General features: G+C 41.5%; 1 protein-coding gene across 1 annotated transcript in view; it reads left to right on the forward strand.

Moving 5' to 3' along the window:
- Positions 1-2848: 2848 nt before the first annotated feature.
- The window catches only part of Ttc29 (tetratricopeptide repeat domain 29), a 185723-nt gene continuing 166705 nt past the window's right edge, over positions 2849-21866 (forward strand). Inside the window, exons 1-5 of the mRNA XM_021220729.1 lie at positions 2849-3056; positions 3524-3587; positions 7443-7555; positions 8294-8391; positions 10248-10331. Of these exons, the coding sequence (XP_021076388.1) occupies positions 8300-8391; positions 10248-10331 (176 nt within the window). The 5' untranslated portion in view covers positions 2849-3056; positions 3524-3587; positions 7443-7555; positions 8294-8299. The remainder of the gene's footprint in view (positions 3057-3523; positions 3588-7442; positions 7556-8293; positions 8392-10247; positions 10332-21866) is intronic.

The following is a 21866-nucleotide window of genomic DNA, read 5'->3' on the forward strand; positions in this document are numbered from 1 at the left end:
CTCGTTCCAGATAAAATGCAGATGCTGTGGCTGGGTTGTGGAAGACTTCCTCAACAGACAGTTAAGTTGTAAAACAGATGCTGGGAACAACAGACTGGTGATCCACTTCTCTTATTGTTGATTTCTGTTATGGGCAGCTGAACCTACTGATAAGCCCTATAGCAGTCAAGTATAATTGGCTATATAAAAATGTCAACATTAAACAAAGAAAAGCTTTCCTGTAGGCAACTACAATTTATAGAAAACAATTATAGCCTTAAAATATGATATATTCAGTGATAACTGAGAAGTTCTGTTCATGAAAAAGAATGAATTAACAACAGTGGTAACAGAGCTCAGTGGTAGAGTGTGTACTTAGCATGTACAGAGCCCTGTGGGGCTAGCACCTCCAACTAGAAGCCGATCCTGGACCAGCAAGATGGTCAGCAGGTAAAGGCACTTATCTTAAAGCCCAGGGGACTTTGGGGCCCACAGAATGGAAGAAGAAAAAGCAAGCTCACCCTTAAACTCCTACCTCTACATGCACACACACAGACACACAGACACACACATACACACACACACACACACACACATTGAAAATAAATCTAATGAAGCAATATAAGAGGCTTTAGAGATACAAAACATATTATTCTTTCCATATACAAAGAATTAGTAAGGAGCTGACAAGTAATATTTTCAAAAACTTTACAGATAATATGTAACAAAATGGTAAAAGAATGAAAATGAAAAATGTATTTGTTAGGGGTTAAAAATTCAATTCAGGGGACTCAATACTCATAATCAGAATGGTAGAAGAAGAAAACATTTAAAAAAAGAAACTGTATTTGTAAAGTAATAGCTTCCAGTTATGTAAATGTGAGGAAGGATATACAAGATGTTGACTGAAGGGTTCTTCCACAAAACCCTGTTCTCGGAGGACCCGGTATTTCAGGGAAGCCTCAGCTACCTAAGGTCGCACTGGAAAGAGCCACTGTAACTAGTTCCCCTGTCATTTACAGGTGTTTGGATTCTCTTTCAAACACAGGGTAAGGAGACAGTTTCCTTGTTTCTTATAGTTGAGCGGGATCGTGTGAGTTGTGGCCAAGGAAACGTGAGAGAAGACTGTTGCCTTTATTCTAGATGAAGCCTTTGAAGACAATGGGCAATTTTCCTCCTTTATCATCTCTCTCCACAGGCTAGGCATGCCCCAGCGGCAGCCCCTTCAGCCCAGGTCTGCTATGACAGTAGCACAGAGCAGAACCCAAGGCTGACTTGTGATAGCACACAGCATAATTCAGAAATGACTTTGATGTTTTAGTCAACTAAGGCTTGTGACTGTCATTGACAACGTAGATCATCTTAGGAGATCACCTACACAGGAGGGACAAGGAAATGGGTTTCTAGGGCCTCATCACGACTTCTGGGAATGGCAAATGTAAAAGGAGACTTTCTAAGTACCAAGGGTGTACATTTTATCAATGTTTGTAGGGAAAAGTCAGACAATGTCATCCCCCAAAGAACTCAGATTGCCTAGAACATTCTTTCTTCAGTGTTGCAAGGGGACATTCAATAAAACACCAGAGTCAAAACAGGAGGACTCAGGGAAAATTTCCTATCGGGATTGAGAGTGGGGCGTCAAAACTGTATTGAGATCTATTATGGGAAGTGGTTAGGATGCGGTGGCATCCACTGGAAGATTAGAATTTGCATTTGAAGGGAGTTTTAACTTATCCTAAACACCCATCTTCAGAGCACGGATCAGAAGACACTCTGGATGTCATAGGTAAGTAGCAGCTTTAAGTGGCCCATCTGTATCTTCTCCCACTCCACTTTGGATTCTCGATGGGGAAGAGAGAATCAATTGGAGGAATTTCTCTCTGTCCTGTCACTCGATTATTCATTTAATTTAAATCCTGTGTGAATACATACCACACCCTTGTCCCCATGCTATTACAGGACATTAGACAAGAGAAAGGAAAGACAAAAACACACATCTAGCTGACACTTTCAGGGAAGATGGGCTCATAGTAAAGACATCTATAAGTGAAAAGAATAAAGTGAGGTTAATTTTATGTGGGTAAAGATCGGCATGCCCTTAAGTTCTCAATGTTTTCAGAAGGGTCCAAGTCCCTTGAGAAAAAAAAAAAAAAATAGCTGAAGCCCACACCATTCACTTGGAGGAAACTGTTTCCCCTTTATTTTTGTTTGAGTTCTCTATCATTTGCAGGAACTTCATGTTCAGCACAAGATCAGTCATAGACTTTCCAGACGGTTAGGGACAGCAAGCGGAGAGAATAAATCCAAACAGGCGGGAGAGTGTTTTCTAGACCTCTAACTCAGAGATCTTTACCTGTGAGACGACAGCAAGTAGAACTCACAAAATCCCGTGCAGAAAATCAGTAGAGAGCAGAGTCTGGGAGAGAATTCACCCAGGTCAAATGGAGTTACTTTAAAGCTACAAAATGAATTCATGAGAACAGATGAGGCCCTCCTGGTGTAGACCAGAGATGGTGCTGGCCACAGGTAATCACAATGATCAATTGCATAGTCACAAGAAATAATTGAATGCATGGAAATTCTGAAAAATACTTGAGAAAAGGCGGCACCCTAAAGGAAACAACTCAGGGGCATTCAAGTCCCTTAGACTGTGAGAATTTTCTCTGGCGGGTTCACTGGAGAAACCAGATCCTCTTGCAGGCCACGCCCATTCATTAACAGGCCCACTCTCCAAGCACCGCCCCCACGCTTGAAGAGTCTTGGAGCTGACCAATCCCAAAGCCCATTTTAGCCTAACTACGCCCCCATCTGGTCCGCTAAGCCCCTCTGTTTCCATGGAGACGCTTTCAGCGTCTCCTGTCTGCACCGAGCCAGGCCAACAACCTGGGATGAGAATACAGCGCCCAGCACCCACCTCCTGCAGGAGCTTAGTCAGGGGACACAGAACCACAGTCCCAGAGCTACTTTTCTGAGGTTTGTGGGGCAAGGCTGGGGACAGGACCTGGTCAGCTCCCAGAAGAGTGGGCGGCTCTTCCTTCCCAGGAACCCCTTCCTCCATTACTTGGGCCCCAGCTTGGGTAAGTGGAGAGAAAAGGCCATCTCCACTCATTCCCCCAAATCAATCCCCTCCCCCAGAGGAGCAGAAGGCTCTCTTCTTGCCCCTTGGGCCACTTGGTCGGCCAAAAAAAACCAACCCTATCTAGGCACAGCAGACCAGTTCCAAGGTGGGTGGAAAGAGAAGGGAAGGAGGGCTGTCATTAAAAACAGCTCAGGCTCACAAATGTCAGAGAAAGAACTGACGATCCTGAACCATATTAGAGTTTCAGGTGTTTGGGGGGCATTTTGTTGAATTAGTGATTAGTTTCCTAGTGTCTAACTGGGATATTTTACTTTTTAGTTCATTTAAATATATGATATATGCTGGGTGCACAGTACTGTCACTTATTTATCCACTGGTGTGAGTGAGCCTTGTTTCTTGACATGGGGAGCACAAAGGAATTATTTTGCTAAGTATTTTAATTTTTTTCTCTTTTCTTTGCTGTAGCATTTTGCTTACAGATTTTTCAGACAGGCGTCTAAGAGCCCAGAGCAATCGGTTATCTGCAAGTGTAAGTTGGATAAAATGTACCTTACCTTCTAAGGCTTCCCTACTTGATGTTTTGATTGAATTACTACTAAATGTCAGGTGATGGGAAATGTGTGATTACTATTTATTTCACAACCCATAAGGCTGTCTACCACAACATGCTAGGAGTATCCAAAATTTCAAACTTATTTATGGGAACTTGTTTTTCAATCATGTAAAAATCATCTACTAAATGTATTCTGTGGTTCCCTTCATCTTTTGGAGCTAAAGAACTCTTATATAAAAAGTTCTGAATCATAAGAATGACTGTGTCATAGGTGAGGATATCATATTTATTCTGAATTTCTCAGTGATGCATAATAATTTCTTTGCTGGGTCTGTTGACTCCATTTCCCTCATCTCAGCTTTCACCGTCACAGCGGCTGGACCTGGGAATACAGTCATTAAGACTCAGTCCCTCTCTGAACTGCCAATGTGGAGGACACAGTCATCTGCTCTCCTTTTGTGGACCCTGTTGGGGACATGTCAAGGGGGAGAGGGCAGAAGGGTCACACTTTGAAGTTTCACTTGGGGGCCAGAAATGTAAACTCCCACCCCAGGACACATACAGCCTGACCCAGAACTCTCAAACCTTTCTCCCCTGCTTCTCCATTCTCATTTGTCTTTGTACATGGGGGCCAAACTCAGAGGCTGTAACTGCAGCTGATGCGAGTGCCAACCAGCAGATCAAAGGATGTGCCAAATCTTTTCTGAATACCAACTGTAGAATGGCTCCAGGCAGCCTTTTGATCTCTGCCTCAGCCACGAGTAGCACTGCCCGTTCACTGGCATTGGAGGGGAGGGGGAAATGCCCCCTGGGTCCTCCCTAGTGCACTGCTTCAGCCTGGCTTCCAGGGGCTGAGTACATTTTGGTACCAGCCTGAGAGGTACCCTCCCTCCCTGTCTCTCACTGAGCAGTTGCCTGCCTGCAGCTTTTTTCTGTAGGGATGAGTTGGGGTGGACCCTGATGGCCAAGGGTTGAGGGTGGCTTCCATAGGTCAGGCAGTGCACAGCAGGAATGGACTAAAGTCCTTATTGCTGAGCTTAGGTTAGAGCAGCGAGGGCTGGGAATCAGGGGGAAATGCTGAAGTTGCGTTAACCGTGAACAAGAGGCTTTTGCCACTCTACAACAGAACAAGCCTCGAATGAGAGCTTCCTTCACACACTGGCATTTCCTTCCTCTACTTCTGTCCTCCTCTGCTGCTGTTAGTTGTGAGAATGTAGCTACTTCCTGCCTTAATAAAAACATACATAAGATCAAACTTATAAGGCATCAAAGAGAGAAAAATAATTCGGTGCAGGAACACACTGAGTATTGAGTGTATTTCAAATCCCACATGAAGCCTGTAGTTCAAACTACACACTTTTATTGTATAAATAGACAAAGTTGCAACCACTCACTGATTACAGAAAATAAAACACCTTTGCTTAGCAATCATAGGCAAGGTAGGATGTGGGCTGAGAACAAGGAGAGAGCCTGCTAGACACCCATCCCAAGGCTTAGCTTCCATTCCCCAGCGCAGATGGGTCGAGTGATGGTTCTCCAGCATGCAGTTAATAACTTTCCCCCCACGTTATAATTCAGCTCTGACCACCCCTCATTCAGAGTTTGTGCCTTGAGGCTTGCCAGCAGGGCTTGCAATACTTACATTAAACTAAATTTAAGAGTAAAGGTGTTCCCGCTGCTCTTGCTCTCAGATCAGAGGAGAGCAAAATGAAGGAGCTGGCAGCTGAAACTTTAATGCTGGAGACGTTGACTTACAATTTGAAAAAAAAAATTGTAGTTGATCTGTGTGACAAAGGAGACACATTCTTTCCCAAGTATATCATTTGCATTTGATTTCATTATATGCTTATATTTTCTGGAAAAATTCAGTTAGCCCACTTGTTTTTGTATAACATACAGGAAGGCCCACTTTGAGAGGTGGCAAGGTGGAGTATGTGGGCCATATCAGACCTCCTGACACTGCCCCATCGCCCTTATATAACTGAATCTGTCTGGTATGTGAGAAACTCCTTGGTGAGTCTTTTAAAGGCCTCTACAACTGTGCAGACTCCTTGGCTCCACAGACCATCCTATAATGCCTTGGAAAGCAGAATGGAGCCTCAGGATCTGTTCCCTCTGCGACACGGAGTGTGCTGAATGGAGGGTGTGGTAGCCCTTGGTGTCTTTATTCTCCTTAGAAACGCTTTAGGGGTAGATAGGTGGGGACTTACAACTGAATTCATCCCACTGTACTTTGTAACACTGAACACTCTGCAATAAAGGTTTCGTGGACTCTGGTGTAAGCTTCTGTAAGGTGGGCTTTGGAAGCCTTTTGCTGTTCCTTTAAGTACATCCATGAGGATTGTCCTCAGGTGGTCGAAACTTTCTAACACATGTTATGTTTAAGACTTTGATTTAACAAATTCTGGGCATCCAGATAAACCAACTTGACATAACATTTGATCATAAAAAAAAAATCTTTTTGAGTTACAAAGTTATTATATTATGAAGTTATCCCTTGTAATTACCATTCACTTCTGTTGCTTATTCTGCAGGAAAAAAAAAAACCTACTTTCTGTTCAGACTGTGTAATTTAACTGTGTAGCTATGCATTTACATAGCTATCTGCACATGATATAAAAGCATAGAATATGTTCCTTTATGATTCATGTAGTTAATCATGTCTGCATAAACAGGGTAATAAGATTCTAATGTATCAGAAATAAAATACTAATCTGTATTTAAATTATCTCTTTAATTATGCAAAAATACTTTAGTCTGATGTGAAAACCATTCTTAGAAACATGAGATCAAACCTATCGAACTGCCTTTCACAAGACTTCCTGTGTAGTCTTGGTGTCCCCCTCCCCTAACCCAGGACCATGTGTATCTTAGCACTCCACTGTGTAGCCAGCTCTGTCTCAGCTGTGACTACATCTCCTCCCACATACCTCTCCTGCCAGATTTCACAGATGCCTCAACAGTAGCTTTTCTGCATCCTGGCATTCCTTTCCGTGTCTTAATCTCAGAAGAATCAGAGCAAACCTTTCAAAGTGAAGCTGAAATTGTATCACCCCAAAGGAACCAGGGTGGATCCTGGTATCTGAAAGACCTACAGTAGAAAGAGTGTCATGTCAATAAGGAAAACATGAGAGTTTCTACAGTAGCTTCAAGACTCCCTACGTTTAACTTTGTCTTCTTGTCTCATGTGTCCTCCACTGTTGCTTAGCACTCGTGTTGTATTTCGTCTATGAAGTCTCTTTTATCACCCTATGATGTTCTGTCTATTTTGCTCACGTAACTGCTGTTTACTTTTTTGAGTGTCCACTCCCACAACGGAAATGTCATGAGGTCAGAGATTTTTGTCTGTTTTGCTGGATGGTGTGTCTTCAGCACCAAGGACAATGCCTGTCACAAAGTCGTGGTTCCCTAAATAGTCTGTTGACTATTGGGACCTGAGTTGATGGTTTCACTTCAGATCATACATGTATAAAGTGTGGGTGACAAGTGATTTGAAACTTAGAAACAGCCTTTCAGGTCGCTGATGAAGGCAGGGAGTCAAAGCTGGCAGTGATGGTGTCAGGAACATTTGGCTTTTTAATGTCTCCCTAATTAGGTAGAAGGTGGACTCTTGCAGCTGAGAAACTTGTCACCATAGATACGCTTTCTCTGTAGGTCCTTCGGGTACCAAGATCCACCTTGCTTTCTTTGGGGATATATTTTTAATAACGTTCTCAATGTTAACATCTGTGATATTTAAAAAAAAAAAAAAAAAAAAAAAAAAAAAGGTTGCCATCATCTCTCTTATCCAGAATTCTCTTCTTCAAGTGTAACTGTGACAATCTCCCTCAGGTGGATGGCTGTGTATTCACATATCTTGCATAAGGACAGACTTTTTACAACAGGACTGTCTGGCCTGGAGGCCCTGAGCTAAGAGGGGATCAACTTCTGGACATTTCATTAAGGTACTTGCCTTTGAAGCCCTGTGCTGGCCCTGAGAAACCCTGAGGCTGCTATACAATGAGAAAACCCAAGATACGGGGCCACAATACATGTATGTGTTCTAGAAAATAACTCTGTTTGGGTCCCAGATGATAGCCCTTACCACCTGATAGATGAGTGGAGCTAAGCCCTGTCCCTAGTGGGGATACTTGAGCCTCTAAGCATACAGAAGAGGTGCAGTCGTTAAGAGTCGAAGAAAAACTACCACTTTTATACCCTATCTAAATTCTTGACACATTCAAGGTGTGAGAAGGAAAGCTGTTTTAAACAACTTTTAAAACCAATACATTTTGGAATAATTTGCTATATTACATATTTTTGCTATCTGCCTCCCAGGGAAGCTGCCTCCTTACTAAGAATCATTCTTAGTGTCTATCATTATAAGGGAATCCTTTATTTCTGAGTGTTGTAACAGGAAAGCAAAGCAAGAATCTGGAGACCCACAGCTTCCAAAGAGGCTTGGTTCTTGCATTGTAACCACGGCCATTAACAGAACTCTTAGCAAATGCATTTAACGTATTCTCTCCTAAGCCACTCTGGTGTAGAGACAGACAGTTGTCCAAAAGACAGACAGTAGAGGAGATGGGAGACGACACCCTCACCTCAGACAACACACAGAACATTGCTAATGCTATCTTATCTTCAAGGAGTCTTTGAAGATTTATCCTTTTATAACCATCATTTCTGCTTATATTTTGCAGCCCCCAATGGCTACCTTTCCCCCACTTCCCATGAATCGTACAAGGCTTGCGATCTTAGCCAGGCAGAAGTTACCATGCTCTTCAAAAAAAACCCCAAGGTATGGAGCCCTGCTTCCAACAGAGTACAGTTCCTGCAGCCATCAGCATCATAGCATTCTCAAAAACTGTAGTTGTGTAAAGAAAAGAAATAACAACAACGTTATAGTCAAATATTCAAATTCACTGGTTTAAAAGGCTTTCTGAGACTCACTCAAGTATAGCCAGTATATTTATTTACCAAGATGGTGGTTGTTTCATTTTTTTTTATTTCCTATGAAATTATTTTATGTTTTTATAGAGTTCCAAGAATTTTAAAAATATGTACAGAAAGAATAAAGAAGCTTTTAAGATGGAAGCATATGTGGCTTTTAGCTCACAAAGTCGCCAACACTGACTGACTTCTGTCTTAGAGAGCTATGCTCTTAGTAGGATGCATGCTTCCTACTGGAATAGATTGACATGCAGGATTCAGCTTGTGAAATGACTGTGGCGACTGGAAATTCTTCTCCATGCTGCTGCTGCTGCTGTGGCTACCAAGCTACTGGAGTTGTCACAAAATCCAGAACAAGAAATTGATGCGCTTATATTTATGAATACTTACAGATTCCAAGATAGTTTGAAGTTGCCATTTGCCAGTGTATTGACTTTCAGGAATACACATATTGCTTATGACTAGAAAAAATTTGCATATGTACTTTTGGCTATTTTAGTTGTGTGCATTTATGTCAATTCCTGGAAAGTGTAACGATCAGATGATTACAAGACTTCTTTGTTCTTGTCTTGGGTTTTTAGTCTTTCTTGAAAAGACTGAAGCCCCTGGACCAAAGGAAATGTATAACCAAGCCAACACAAACACTCTTAGCTGAGAATAAGTGCTTATTCTCTTTTAATAAGTGCATAATTTGTGTGCATGCACACATACATATGTATGTTCTTTAATTTTTGAAATATTTACAAAATTCAAAAAGCTTGATTGTCTGTCTTTTTGCCCTGATTAAGTTACATATTCTTTTTAAAATAAGCAATAAACACAACTGATTGTCACTTCCCTAAGAGCAGTCGGATTTTTTTTGAAAAGAATGTTATTAAAGAAAATATCTTTATTGTTACTATCTAGGATAAAGTTTTTTACAATCACTCTTTAATAAGTATTCTGTAAGTAAAAGTGTGACTATTTAGGGATGTTTAGTGCCATGCACACAGGGCTCTGGGAATTTAATCTACGTTTAGTTTTACCAATATAGAGGATGTTAACATGAACACATTTTTCAATAAAATCTGTTTTTAAAATTTTGCATCTTGCATCTCAATAATTTGAGATTCATGCACGGTTTGAGAAAGAAACACAACCAAGTTTTTAGTAGGACATGATGGGGCACACCTGTGATTGATCAGGGCTCAGGAGGCAGAGGCGGCCAGTAACAAGGCCTGCCTGAGCTGCAGAGCAAGACCTGTCTGAAAAACAAAAACAAAACAATACAACAGTTAGGGAAAAATAAACCTTTTCAACAGCATTCCAGGGAAAACCTTAATAATGTTTGGAATAAAAACGTTTGATACATTTGAATCAAACAGTTGTTCTTGACTCAAGGTCTTCTACCAAAGAAAATAGCAAGCGTAATACTACAAGACCCATGAGTGAGCTGGAAGACACAGGCCTGCAGCCTGTGACCTATGGCAATACATTACAATAGTACAACACACCCTTTATTCATTGCAGATACTCTTGCCTGTCTTCTGCCTTTCAGGTTATTTAGAAATGATCCAAAAAAATGTAAGGTTACAGCTAGGGCAGAGCGCTTATCCCGGATGCCTCGTCTACCGGATGTGTCTTCTCTTCTGGTAGCACTCCTGTGTTTGGAAGCTTTTCAACTTGGTCAGACAGTACTAAATTATTTCTTTCTACTCCATTTAGGGCCCAGTTGATCAAAGAGAAAGAGGACATAGATTATTACCTGGAGCAGAATTTCAAAGGGCTGTCGAAAGAAGAGGTGGCTGCGTAAGTGTGGCCTCTTAAAGGCGTTTTAATATAAAGTTTGTTTCTTTTGTCTGGATTCTTTCTTGGAATTTCAGTTTTCTGTGCAGTAAACTTTTTCACTGGAACATGGCATTTAAAAATTAAAACTGATATTAAATAGTGATAACTCATGTCTATTGATCTTACACACATCAAAGTCTTTAATTTTTTGGCTCTCAAAATTCTTATATTTATCAAGATATTATACTAGCACATTTGCAATTATTGAGTTAAGTCTGAGCCATTAGTAGCTTATTAAACTCCATTTTAGGGAATGTTGCCTCTGTGAGGAAGAACAGAGTTTTTAGAAAAGGATATGTATATTTTTTTTCTTGATAGTTAAAACAATGAAAAATAACTCTTAGTGGTGTATTTTGTTCTCTCTGTCCAAGAACGCTTAAAGGTATCAATGAATTCCAGTTCATTGTTAAATGTAAAATTACTTCTAAGTTATCTGGATCTGCTATTTCATCACTAAGTAGAATCTAGTCTGTGGGATGAATGACAGTATGAAAAACTTCCATGTATGTTAGAAGAATAGATAGAAATTATATCTATTATTTATATTATAACTAGTCTCTAAATCTAGAGTAGCTGTTCCTAAAAAAAAGCTGCAGAGGCCTAAGGTTGTTCATGTCCAGGTTTAGTCTTTAGGTACAAGGACTGAAAATGGACATCTCTAGAGGGTACATACATCACACTGAATTCACAAATACCCACTGTCATCTTTAATGTAAATATTTTTTAAAGAATCCAATAGCACAGTTAAGAAACAACAGTATACCTGCGTGTATAGAAAACAAATGCACAGTGAGTTACCCTGAGCATGGAAGAGGCGCCTAAACTAACTGGACTCTGCAAATACATAAAGCAAGAGCAAAAATAAAACCCAATAGCATATTGCTTAATGCTAATTTGGTCAAGAAATATACCTAATGATATTTTTATCACAGGTTGCATGATACTGTATAAAATTTTAAGTCTCAATATATTTCATTGTGTCGGATTTGATCTTTTTCAATGTGTATATTGTATAGGCAAACAAAATAGTTCATCTTTTCACTAGCTCCAGAACAGAACGATAACATTTATAATATGTGGACTGGGGGTATAGTGCCTGTTAACCCCAACACCCAGAAGGCAAAAGCAGGAGAGTTAAGAATCAGAGTTCATTCTTTGCTAAATAAATAATTGGAGGATTTCCTGGGCTACCTTGAGACCCAAAACCTTAAAAAATATAATAATTAATGTTACTTATTAACGCAAAGCAGTTGAGATGTTTGATCAAATGTTATTTGGATTGATAAGTCATTAACTTGCCATGGTAACCTGTTGTATATAACTAATGATCATTATTGTATGATAGGGCAGTTATTAATTATAAGAAGTATATGTAAGTGGTATTTGCTTTATGATTTAAATATGCAAATAGCTTAGTTGCACTTAAGTGTTAAGAATTAAATGTACACTTTGTAAAGGTCAATAAACTAGAAACTCTGGGCACCAAAGTGCTTGGTGCAGACTATTCAATCCAAGAGTGTACAAGATAGACTATGCTAATTATAGAAGCAATATGATTTTTTCCACCAAATTGATTTCAAGTTCATCACTGTGTTACAGAAAACAGTAACAGTACCGAGTAATTTCTTTCATATTGCATTCTTAAAGTAGACCATGAGTGTGGTCCAAGAGTCTAATACTTCTCTGGACAAGAGCCCTTTCTGTGAGACCCAGATGCAAACCATTAGCATAGAGAGAGCTCACACACAACTTGCTATTATGCTTTTGATTGATGCTTATTCTAGATTGCACCCTAGACAAACTAATTGAATAACACATAAAGGAGAAAATTGATGAACGACTTCAGCATCGCCCAGAAATGCCCAGCAGGTGCCAAGAGGAATTGTGCATATTCTATTAGCAGAGGAATTGCTACGTAAAGCGTTTTATTAGCCATTCAACTCTAAAAAGATAAATTGGTCAACAAGTAGGTGCCAAGTACTTACCTTGTATCTGATATGAGATTTTTTTTCCACACCGGGAGAGACAGTGATATTTCACTATAAGGTACTTGATCCTATCCTAAAGCCTTAACATGTATTTGAAATATTAAGACCTATATGCAACAGACTGGTATGGAATGGATGAATGCTGAGTGCTGTGAAGTGCAGGCCAGAGACCAGGGATAAAGCAGAAAAGACAGAGATGGCTGGGTGAAAAACTCAAGGAATATACATGCATACATGCATGACACACGCATGCGCGTGCATGCATGCACACATGTACACACACACACACACACACACACACACATATGGAAGGCATAGTAAAGGGATCTCACCAGTAAGTCACCAATAACAAGCATAGGTTTACTGTACAATGGCTCAAAAATCTAAGTTTCAAGTGGGTGGAATAAGATTTACCTCAAATCCCCCTCTCTGCTGGTGTGTTCTTCATTAGGAGGCTTAACTATTTGTCTGTACTCACTAAGATGATTAATATACACTACACTTAGCATCTCACAGTAGGCTCATGTTCTTCCCTCTTACCATAGGTATCCAAATAGCCTGTGATATTTGGTCCAGCTTCCAATAGCAGCCAACTTGCACATAGATCATGGTGGGTGGGGAGGGAGGTCTCACTTCCAGTCTATGTACTTCTTGCTTGCTCGCTCCTTCCATCTCCCTCCCTCTCAGCTCCCTCCTTCAGGTGTGGATCATCAAGTTCCCCTCTCCACTGAATCAACACGTGGCACTAGGGTTTAAACCTCCTTTAGTATTTTTGGTTTTCTTATGCCCTGCACATGCTGTCTCACATTCTCCCAGTGCATCTGCAGAGGCTGCGCTTCCGGACATCTCTACTCCTCCAGTGTGCTTCCTCTGTGCCGTGGCTTCTGTGCTGCATGCGAATGCATGGCCTCTGTGCTGCATGTGAATGCTTGGCTTCTGTGATGCATGTGAATGCATGGCTTCTGTGATGCATGTGAATGCATGGCTTCTGTGATGCATGTGAATGCATGGCCTCTGTGCTGCATGTGAATGCATGGCTTCTGTGATGCATGTGAATGCATGGCTTCTGTGATGCATGTGAATGCATTGTGGTGTGTGTGAATGCATTGCTTCTGTGGTCCGTGTGAATGCATGGCTTCTGTGGTCCGTGTGAATGCATGGCTTCTGTGATGCATGTGAATGCATGGCTTCTGTGATGCATGTGAATGCATTGCTTCTGTGGTGCATGTGAACACAGCAGGCCTGGAGCCCATTGCTTCTGTGATGCATGTTAACGCATTGCTGCTGTGATGCATGTGAACACAGCAGGCCTGGAGCTGGCTGTGGCTGCAGCTCGGCTGGCTTCTCCAACCACAGGGCCTGTGTCAGTCCCTGTGTCAGTCCCTCCATCCCTGCAGTGTGCTCTCATTGCTCACGCTCCTTCTTGTCTTTCAGTTCGTCACTTTGAGTGTGCCCATCCTTAGGAGCCTTTTCCCATTCCCCAGCACAACTTAACTAATACTCAAGCAGGACAAGTGAATGCAGTTGTTACTGTGGAAATCCAGTAGTGGGTTACATGCTACCTGTTTTGCTTTGGAATGGGTAAGATAGCTCAAAGGCAAAGACCCAGGCTTTATCTAACTCTATATGAAGAAGGAATTGGAGTATCTATCTGTTTAGTCTTTATTGAGTTTGTTCTCTGACAATATCATACATGTATGCATATGCACATGTGCATTCTAATTATCATTATCCCTCACTACTCACGCGTTCTTCTCATCCTCTCCATCCTTCTCACACTCACGGCCTCCTTGCTGTCTGTGCTGCCGCTGCCACTGTTTTGTTTGAGAGATGCTAAGTTTAACCAGGATCATCTGTGTGACCATGGATTTGGAACTATCACTGGAGCCTGGCGGCTTCTCAGTGGGTATACAACTGAAGACAATGACTGTCCCTCCCCCAGAATTCACCCATAGCCAATAGTTCACTGGGAAAGGGTTGTACCTCAAACTCTCTCATGATTGATTGTTGCTAGACTTGTGTTGGCCTATTGTAAGCAGCCATAGCTGCTGTGAGGTGATGGGTGACTGCATCTACAGCTCTCCTCCTCCTCCTCCTCCTCCTCCTCCTCCTCTTTCTTCTCTGACTCTTATATTCTTTTCACCCATCTTCTGCCATGTTAGCATCATCCATTAGCTAGAGAACACATAAATGTCTTCTTTAGGGTTGAACATTCAACTATTACTTATCCACAGCACCTTGAACAGCTATTTGCCTCTGCATCCACTAATACTCACTGTAATAATCGGAGCTTTTCTGATTAAAGTAGTGCTTGTCTATAGGGATAAACATAACCATTTAGAAGGTAGCTTGGGACTGTGATAATTTAGCTCATCAACAATGTTAAGTTTCCCCTTAGGCCCAAGACAACCCCAGCCATGGGATTTTAGCTAAGTCTGCACACCAGGGATACATTCCTGCTTGTAGGGCAGAGCATATTACCTCCCCATCAGAGACTGGCTGCTGCCGTCACACTCATTTGCTTGACAGGTTGATGTGTAAACCACAGGGTTGCCAGCTGGGTAAGACCATCGATGGCCTCTCCCCAGCAGCGTGCGTGGCACCACCTCGCATTACGAAGGCAGGGAAGAAGCCTCCAGATCCGCTCCCTCTGGGTTTCTTTATACCTTGAAAGCCAGGCGTGGTGTGGTGTCCTCAGAGGTAGGGTCTTAACACCTAGTTCTTGAGACAGAACCATTTATAGTCCAGGCTGGCCTTGAACTCACCTCTGAAGATGACGGTGGCTTCGAACTCTTGACTGACTTGCTTCTGTTTCTCAAGGCACACACCACCACACCCAGCTTTTTTCTAATGTACGTATCTCTGTTGTGTATGATTATGGAAGAGCATGCATTTGCAGTTACTGGTGGAGACCAAAAGAGGGCATTGCGACTTTGAATTCCCTGAACCTGGAGTTACAGGTGGTTGTGAGCCCATTGTGAGTGCTGAGAGTTAAATGTGGGTTCTCTGCAAGAGCAGCAAGTACTCCTGCTGCTAAGCCGTTGTCCCAGTCTCTATCTCGTTCATTTTAAAGTGTGCCTTTTTGCTATATCTTAACTATTACATTATCAAAATAAGATATATCACATTTGCATTTCACAATGATTCAACTTTATTGATTGGCTTACTGATATTGTTTTAACTAATATTTAACTGCTAAAAATTGTTGAATCACAGCTCTTGGTACACTTTGGGTTTTTAATTCTGCATATTATCGAAATGCAATATTGTTTTTCTAAAAGCACTTAAAATGTCACTCATTATTATATCTTAATTGCTCTAAGAAGCTAAGTAATAAAAATACCATTTATAGAATCAAATAAAATTTTCTGGCTGAAGTTTTTGTAACAATGTATGTGGAGATACAAATGAGCAAAATCATTTGGGGACAGATAATGTTAATCTGCCCCACAATAGTTTCTGTTTCAAATCCCAAACCCCAGTGTGTGAGCAAAGAAGGTGGGTACTTCTCTGAGACACTGCTCTCTCTGTGGGTGTCTTTCTTTGAGCCTCAGCAAGAAGGCATCAGTTTGTGAGTTGGGTGGTGAGGACTGTAAGCTACCACATCCAGCAACTTTGGGCTGTAACAAAACCAAGAACCAGGGTACAGGTGAGCATGGCTCAGTCGGTAAAGTGCTTTGCTGCATAAGCAGGAAGAGCGGAGTTCCAAGTCCAGCACCCAGGTAAAGGCTGGATGTGTCACCGAGCAGCTGCAATCCCAGCGGGGGGCAGGGGGCGCAGAAACAAGAGAGTCCCCAGAACTCACTGGCCTGCGAGTCCGGATAACTGATAAAGTTCCGGTTCAACGAGGAAACAGCATAAAGAAGAAATTATTTTACAGCCCCTTTCTTCTTCATTCTGAGTTGTGTAACTCCTACTGAATTGAAATAAATTACCATTGCACTGAGGAGTAAGTTTTCTTCTGTAATCTCAGAACCTTCTAAAAGATGTGCCTTTCACGTTTGCCAGTTGCCCACCAATCAGGTAACCAATCCGGTGCCTGGGTTTGCACAGTGGCCATGCGCTCTAGACAAGTGTAGAAAGCAGATGCATACCCTGGAGCTAACAGTTCAGAGCATGCTGTGGGAATTCAAACTCCTCCAGGTGTGGTCATCCTCTGCTCTGCTCATGGCTCTCTGACAGTGTGAGGTCATCTTGTTTCTCTTTAAAACACTGTTCGCCACTGTAAAATAATAAGCTCTCTAAGGGAGCTGGCAAATGAAAACTTCTGAAGTAGTCAGTTGCCCAGTGAATGGCTATATGATGGTGTTATCATGTTACGTAAGGTTTGCCTTTGATTTTGTATTCTGGCGGTACTAGAACGGGGAACCTTTTAGATTCCTATTATGGTTAAAAACCAGTCCCTAAAATATTGATATTGTAGCACTACCATTCTCCTGGCCCACACATTTGCTGTGTTTTATATTGGAAAGTGGGTGTGGTATCATATTAACCGTGGAACGTCTCAGTGATTCAAGCAACCTAAACTGCAGGCTCACGAGGATGCCCTGTCATATACAGAGTCTCCACAGAAATATCTGGATCAAGGTCTTTCCTGGTCAGTGCAATGGAATTCTCCACCTGTAGATTAAAAAGCACAACATTATCCTCTTTTTTTTATTTTGAAGCAAGAATATTTTATGTCTAACTATGAGAAATGATAAAGAAAAGAAAATTTGAGGCAACATTTTTTTGCAGTTTTTAATTAGATTATTTAGAAACACTCCAATTTCTTTTTTCTTTTCCTTTTTATTATCTTTAATATTGTTTTATTACAGTCCAATCTTTATGCCCCTCCAGGTTGCCCCTTCAATAGCTCCTCATCCCATTCCTCCTCCCTCTTGTCTCCAAGAGGATGTCTCCACTCCCCACCACCACACCCTACCCTGCCAGGCCTCCCCACTGGCTTTCTGGGTCATTTCTCTAAGTTTCTCTTCATGTTTCTCCTTTGCTTTCTGAACCATCTTTTTCTCCAATTTGCCTCGCATTTCCACACCTTCATGAGCTCAGCAAGGTATAGCGCTTCAGCCAGTTGGACAAATTTTTCATTTATATGTATAGGCTGCAGCCCTCCTCCACCAGCAGCCATTCGTTTATCCAATGTAATCATATAACCACCTTCTAGTTCTTCCAGTTGGATATACAAGGCGGGGTGAAACACTCTAATTTCTTATGATCTTGAGGTTAATTATCAAGATCCACACTCAGGCATTTACATGTTTGTAAATGTGTGTATACTGTATGTTGATATGTGTGTAAATATGTGTCCTCAGACTTGTGCTTTAACCAATAATATTAATTTTCTATATACCACTAGGCAAAAGTCATACATTTTGACCATCTTCTTCAGATTAACACGTATCCTAAAATTAAACACACTCAGAAAACTCAAAAGTAGCAAATCACATCCTTTTCTTCATCATGATCCACACACCCAGGCAAAACTCAACAGTCCACTAACTCAGGTGTCAGCATTAGGCATATAGGTTACATGCCTTTAAAAAATGCTGGAGAAACAGCATGTACATGTTACTGACAGGAAGAAGGAAGAACACAAATCCACTGTGGAACCAAACAGTCAAGATTTTGCTGAAAGGACCCTGATATAGCTGTCTTGTGTGAGGCTATGCCAGTGCCTGGCAAATACAGAAGTGGATGCTCACAGTCAGCTATTGGGTGGAACACAGGGCCCCCAATGAAGGAGCTAGAGAAAATACCCAAGAAGCTGAAGGGGTCTGCAACCTATAGGTGGAACAACAATATGAACTAACCAGTACCCCCAGAGTTCATGTCTCTAGCTACATATGTAGCAGAAGATGGCCTAGTGGGCCATTATTGGGAAGAGAGGCCCCTTGGTCTTACAAACTTTATATGCCCCAGTACAGGGGAACACCAGGGCCAAGAAGTGGGAGTGGGTGGATAGGGGAGCAGGGCAGGGGGAGGGTATAGGGGACTTTTTGGGATAGCATTTAAAATGTAAATGAAGGAAATATCTAATTAAAAATTTAAAAAGAGAAATTATACAAAATTAGAAAGGTTTAAATTTAATAAGCTTGATTATGTTATTTTCCACAGAAACCTGTTTTTCCTATTTAAATTATCAAAACCAATAAGAAGCTAGATAATAAAGTATCAGTTCACAGAGCCTACCCCAGAGGGAGTAGCCACCACTGCAAGGTCAAGGTATCTAGGATTCACTGGCAGGGTGAGAAATGACTGGGTACTGGAGACGCCATTTCCAATATGCTTGCATTACATCATCCAGGAGTAAAGACTTAGTGACAGGGCTCTGCTCTGCTCACCTTCTGCTCCTGAGTCAGAAGAGTCACACAGTTTAGGAAACCTGCAATAATGATTTTCATTTATCAGGATTTGCTTCACTTTAGCTTTTGGTATAGAAGACTTTTATTGTTTGAAAATTCACCAATGTTGATGCCTTCGGCCCTTAAATTAATTAAACCTAATAAAATGTCCTTGAATTAATTAAAATGAATTAATTATATATGCATTGAGTCATTAATTAATTAACTAATTAATCACTATAGTATCTTCCAAAATTCTTAGTGATCAATGAGAAAGACTCTTTCTCAGTTTCTTTTGTGTGTTTTTTTCTCATTCCGTTTGTACTGTTTTTGAGGGAGCAGATATGACTTGGCCTGCATAATTCCTGAGGAGCCTAGCCCTTATTCTAAATACATTAGAAACATTTTTGGAGTATTTCTGTGCAAGGAAATGACATGAGGTGGCTTCGTTTTAATTTGAGCTCACGGCTGCTCTGCATTGTGTGTCCCACGCTGGAGCAGTACCAAGTAAGAGCTGAGAGTGACCTGCCAGTGTGGGTAATTATACAAAGAATTATCCAGCACATTATAAAAAGTGCTCAGATTTAGGCCATTAAGTTCTCAATTTAAATGATTAAATTTAAGGGGATAGGATGATTGAGGATGGTGACAGAATGGATGTGGGGATGAAGGAAGGAAGAATTAGATGATGACTCTTCCGACCGTCCTAAGCATCGGGGCAAAGCCTTATTCCCAGCTGAGTGAGTCCCCAGTCTCCTCAACAATACGAAGCATACAGTAGGTGCTCAATAAGTATTCCCTTAACTCGGGGTGGGTTTACTTAAGCATATGCCTACCCTTTCTAGTAAAATCCCCTCATTTTCACTCTGAATCTTTTTTAAAATAAGAACTATAATGACCACTTAAAATGTTCCAGATATTATCATGTATGTCATCTGTATTAATTCTTTTACTCCTAAAAAAAAAATCTGTTTCGGGCTGGTGAGATGGCTCAGTGGGTAAGAGCACCCGACTGCTCTTCCGAAGGTCCGGAGTTCAAATCCCAGCAACCACATGGTGGCTCACAACCATCCGTAACAAGATCTGACTCCCTCTTCTGGAGTGTCTGAAGACAGCTACAGTGTACTTACATATAATAAATAAATAAATCTTTTAAAAAAAAAATCTGTTTCATTCATTTATAACCATGAATGGAAAGTACAGAGGTATTAAGTTATTTGACCAAGGTTTACCAGGTAGGGTACATGGACTGACCTTGGATCTTGACATTCCAGCTGTGCTGCCCACCTTCCTTCCTGATGCCATCTTGCCTCCGGAGTTCCCGGGGTCCTTACTAAGTCTTTCTCATCCCCCATCCCAAGTGCACTGCGGCTCTTGCCTAGACTGTATCCTGGTCCCTCTTGGTTCTTAAGTGGCTCAGTTCTATCAGGTAAACTTTCCACTGTTGTGTAACCCCTCCCATAGTGCACTGCAGCTACCACCACCGCGCTATTGCCCTGCTCCCTGCATCCTGCTCCCTGCATCCTGCTCCCTGCATCCCGCTCCCTGCGTCCTGCTTTGGCAGGCTAGAGAAGGATGTCTTGTTTATATGTGCATCTTTGGTATTGATGAGGACCACAGCTCACAGGTGTGGGTGAAACAGTGAGTGACTGCCCATCACCTTCCTAGCCTGGCACCTAGCATACCTTCCATAGCCTCTCACACCTCCTGTAGCAGATAAGCCTTTTTTTCCCTTCTCTGGAGTTGTTTTACCTGTTTCTCAGTGTGTGAGGCCTCCTTTGCCCCACTCTCACCCACACAGTAGAATTGCAAGCCCCTGTTTCTGCTCTCTGAGAAACTGTGGACCATCATAAACATAAGCTTTATTTCCCCAAGCATTAATATTTAATAAACTATAGATTGTGACCCATTAGAGAGTAATGGTTATGACCCATTAGTTTGGGGATCACAACCAGCATTTTAAAAATAAAAAGAGGGGAATCATAAAATAGAATAGAAACGAGAGCATTGTAGTCAGTAAGGCTCAGCAGCGGAGGTTACCAGGCTTAGTGGAAGAGCACAGATTTCAAGCAAGACCCTCCGTGCTTGATTTCCAGCTCTGTATTCACAGACAGCTGGCTGGCTGTGGATCACTTCCTTCTAACCTTCCATAACTCAGCCTCTTCATCTGGACAAGCAGATGCCTGCCGTGATGGGAAGGCTGGGCCCAGAGTGCTCAAAGGATTATGTTAATAGTTATCAAAAGGCAGTGGAACCTGTGTAGCAGGGTTGCTAAACTTTTGTCTTACATGTTTATATGCACTGTATGTACATCTACAGGGAGGCACTTAGCAATGAGACTAAGGAATTGCGATAAAGAAGAAGTGTTGTGGTAGGGAAAATGGTTCATCAAGAAGAAAGGGGGCTAAGCTGGAGAGAATGTGATGGCTTGTATTAGAGGCCAGGCTCCAGGCTCCTCCAGAATTCCCAAGCTGGTACTAGATTCTTCACCCACCACCTACATACCTGTCTACTTCCCCCCCACACACACACCCGCCGCCTCCCTCCCTCCTGCCCTAGGCCACTCTTCCCCTAGATATTTATCCTTCTGACACACGAGCATTGCAGCTCTGTGAGTGTCCTTGTAAGCACCCCCTCAGCTGTGTCACATACACTTTGAAATGCCTGGTTTTGCCTCTCTTTTGTTTGTGGCAAGTGTTTTCTGATTTGCCTCTCATTTTTTGTTCTGCTCTGTGACAAACTGATGCTCTGAGCTTCCTTTTTATAAAACTAAAAAATAATAAAATTAGATTCCAAATTAGCACAGAGAAAGAAATGGTACAATTACAAGAAATATTACAATAAGTGAAGAACAAGAATCTGCAAGATGGAACACTCATATAGACACCATCAACCGAAAGTCATTTACAGCTGAAGCAAAAGTTGACAAAACCTACACACATACACACACACTCACACACTCATATGCACACACACATACATACTCATATACACACGCCCACATACACACATGTACCTACACACACAAATACATAAACACACTTACATACACTCACACATACACATGCACATACACATAATACACATGTGCACACATGCATGCATGCACACCCAAACACATACATATATGCACACATATACATATGAATAAACACATATGCACACAT

Source organism: Mus pahari, chromosome 20 (assembly GCF_900095145.1).
Source record: "Mus pahari chromosome 20, PAHARI_EIJ_v1.1, whole genome shotgun sequence".
Lineage (NCBI taxonomy): Eukaryota > Metazoa > Chordata > Mammalia > Rodentia > Muridae > Mus > Mus pahari.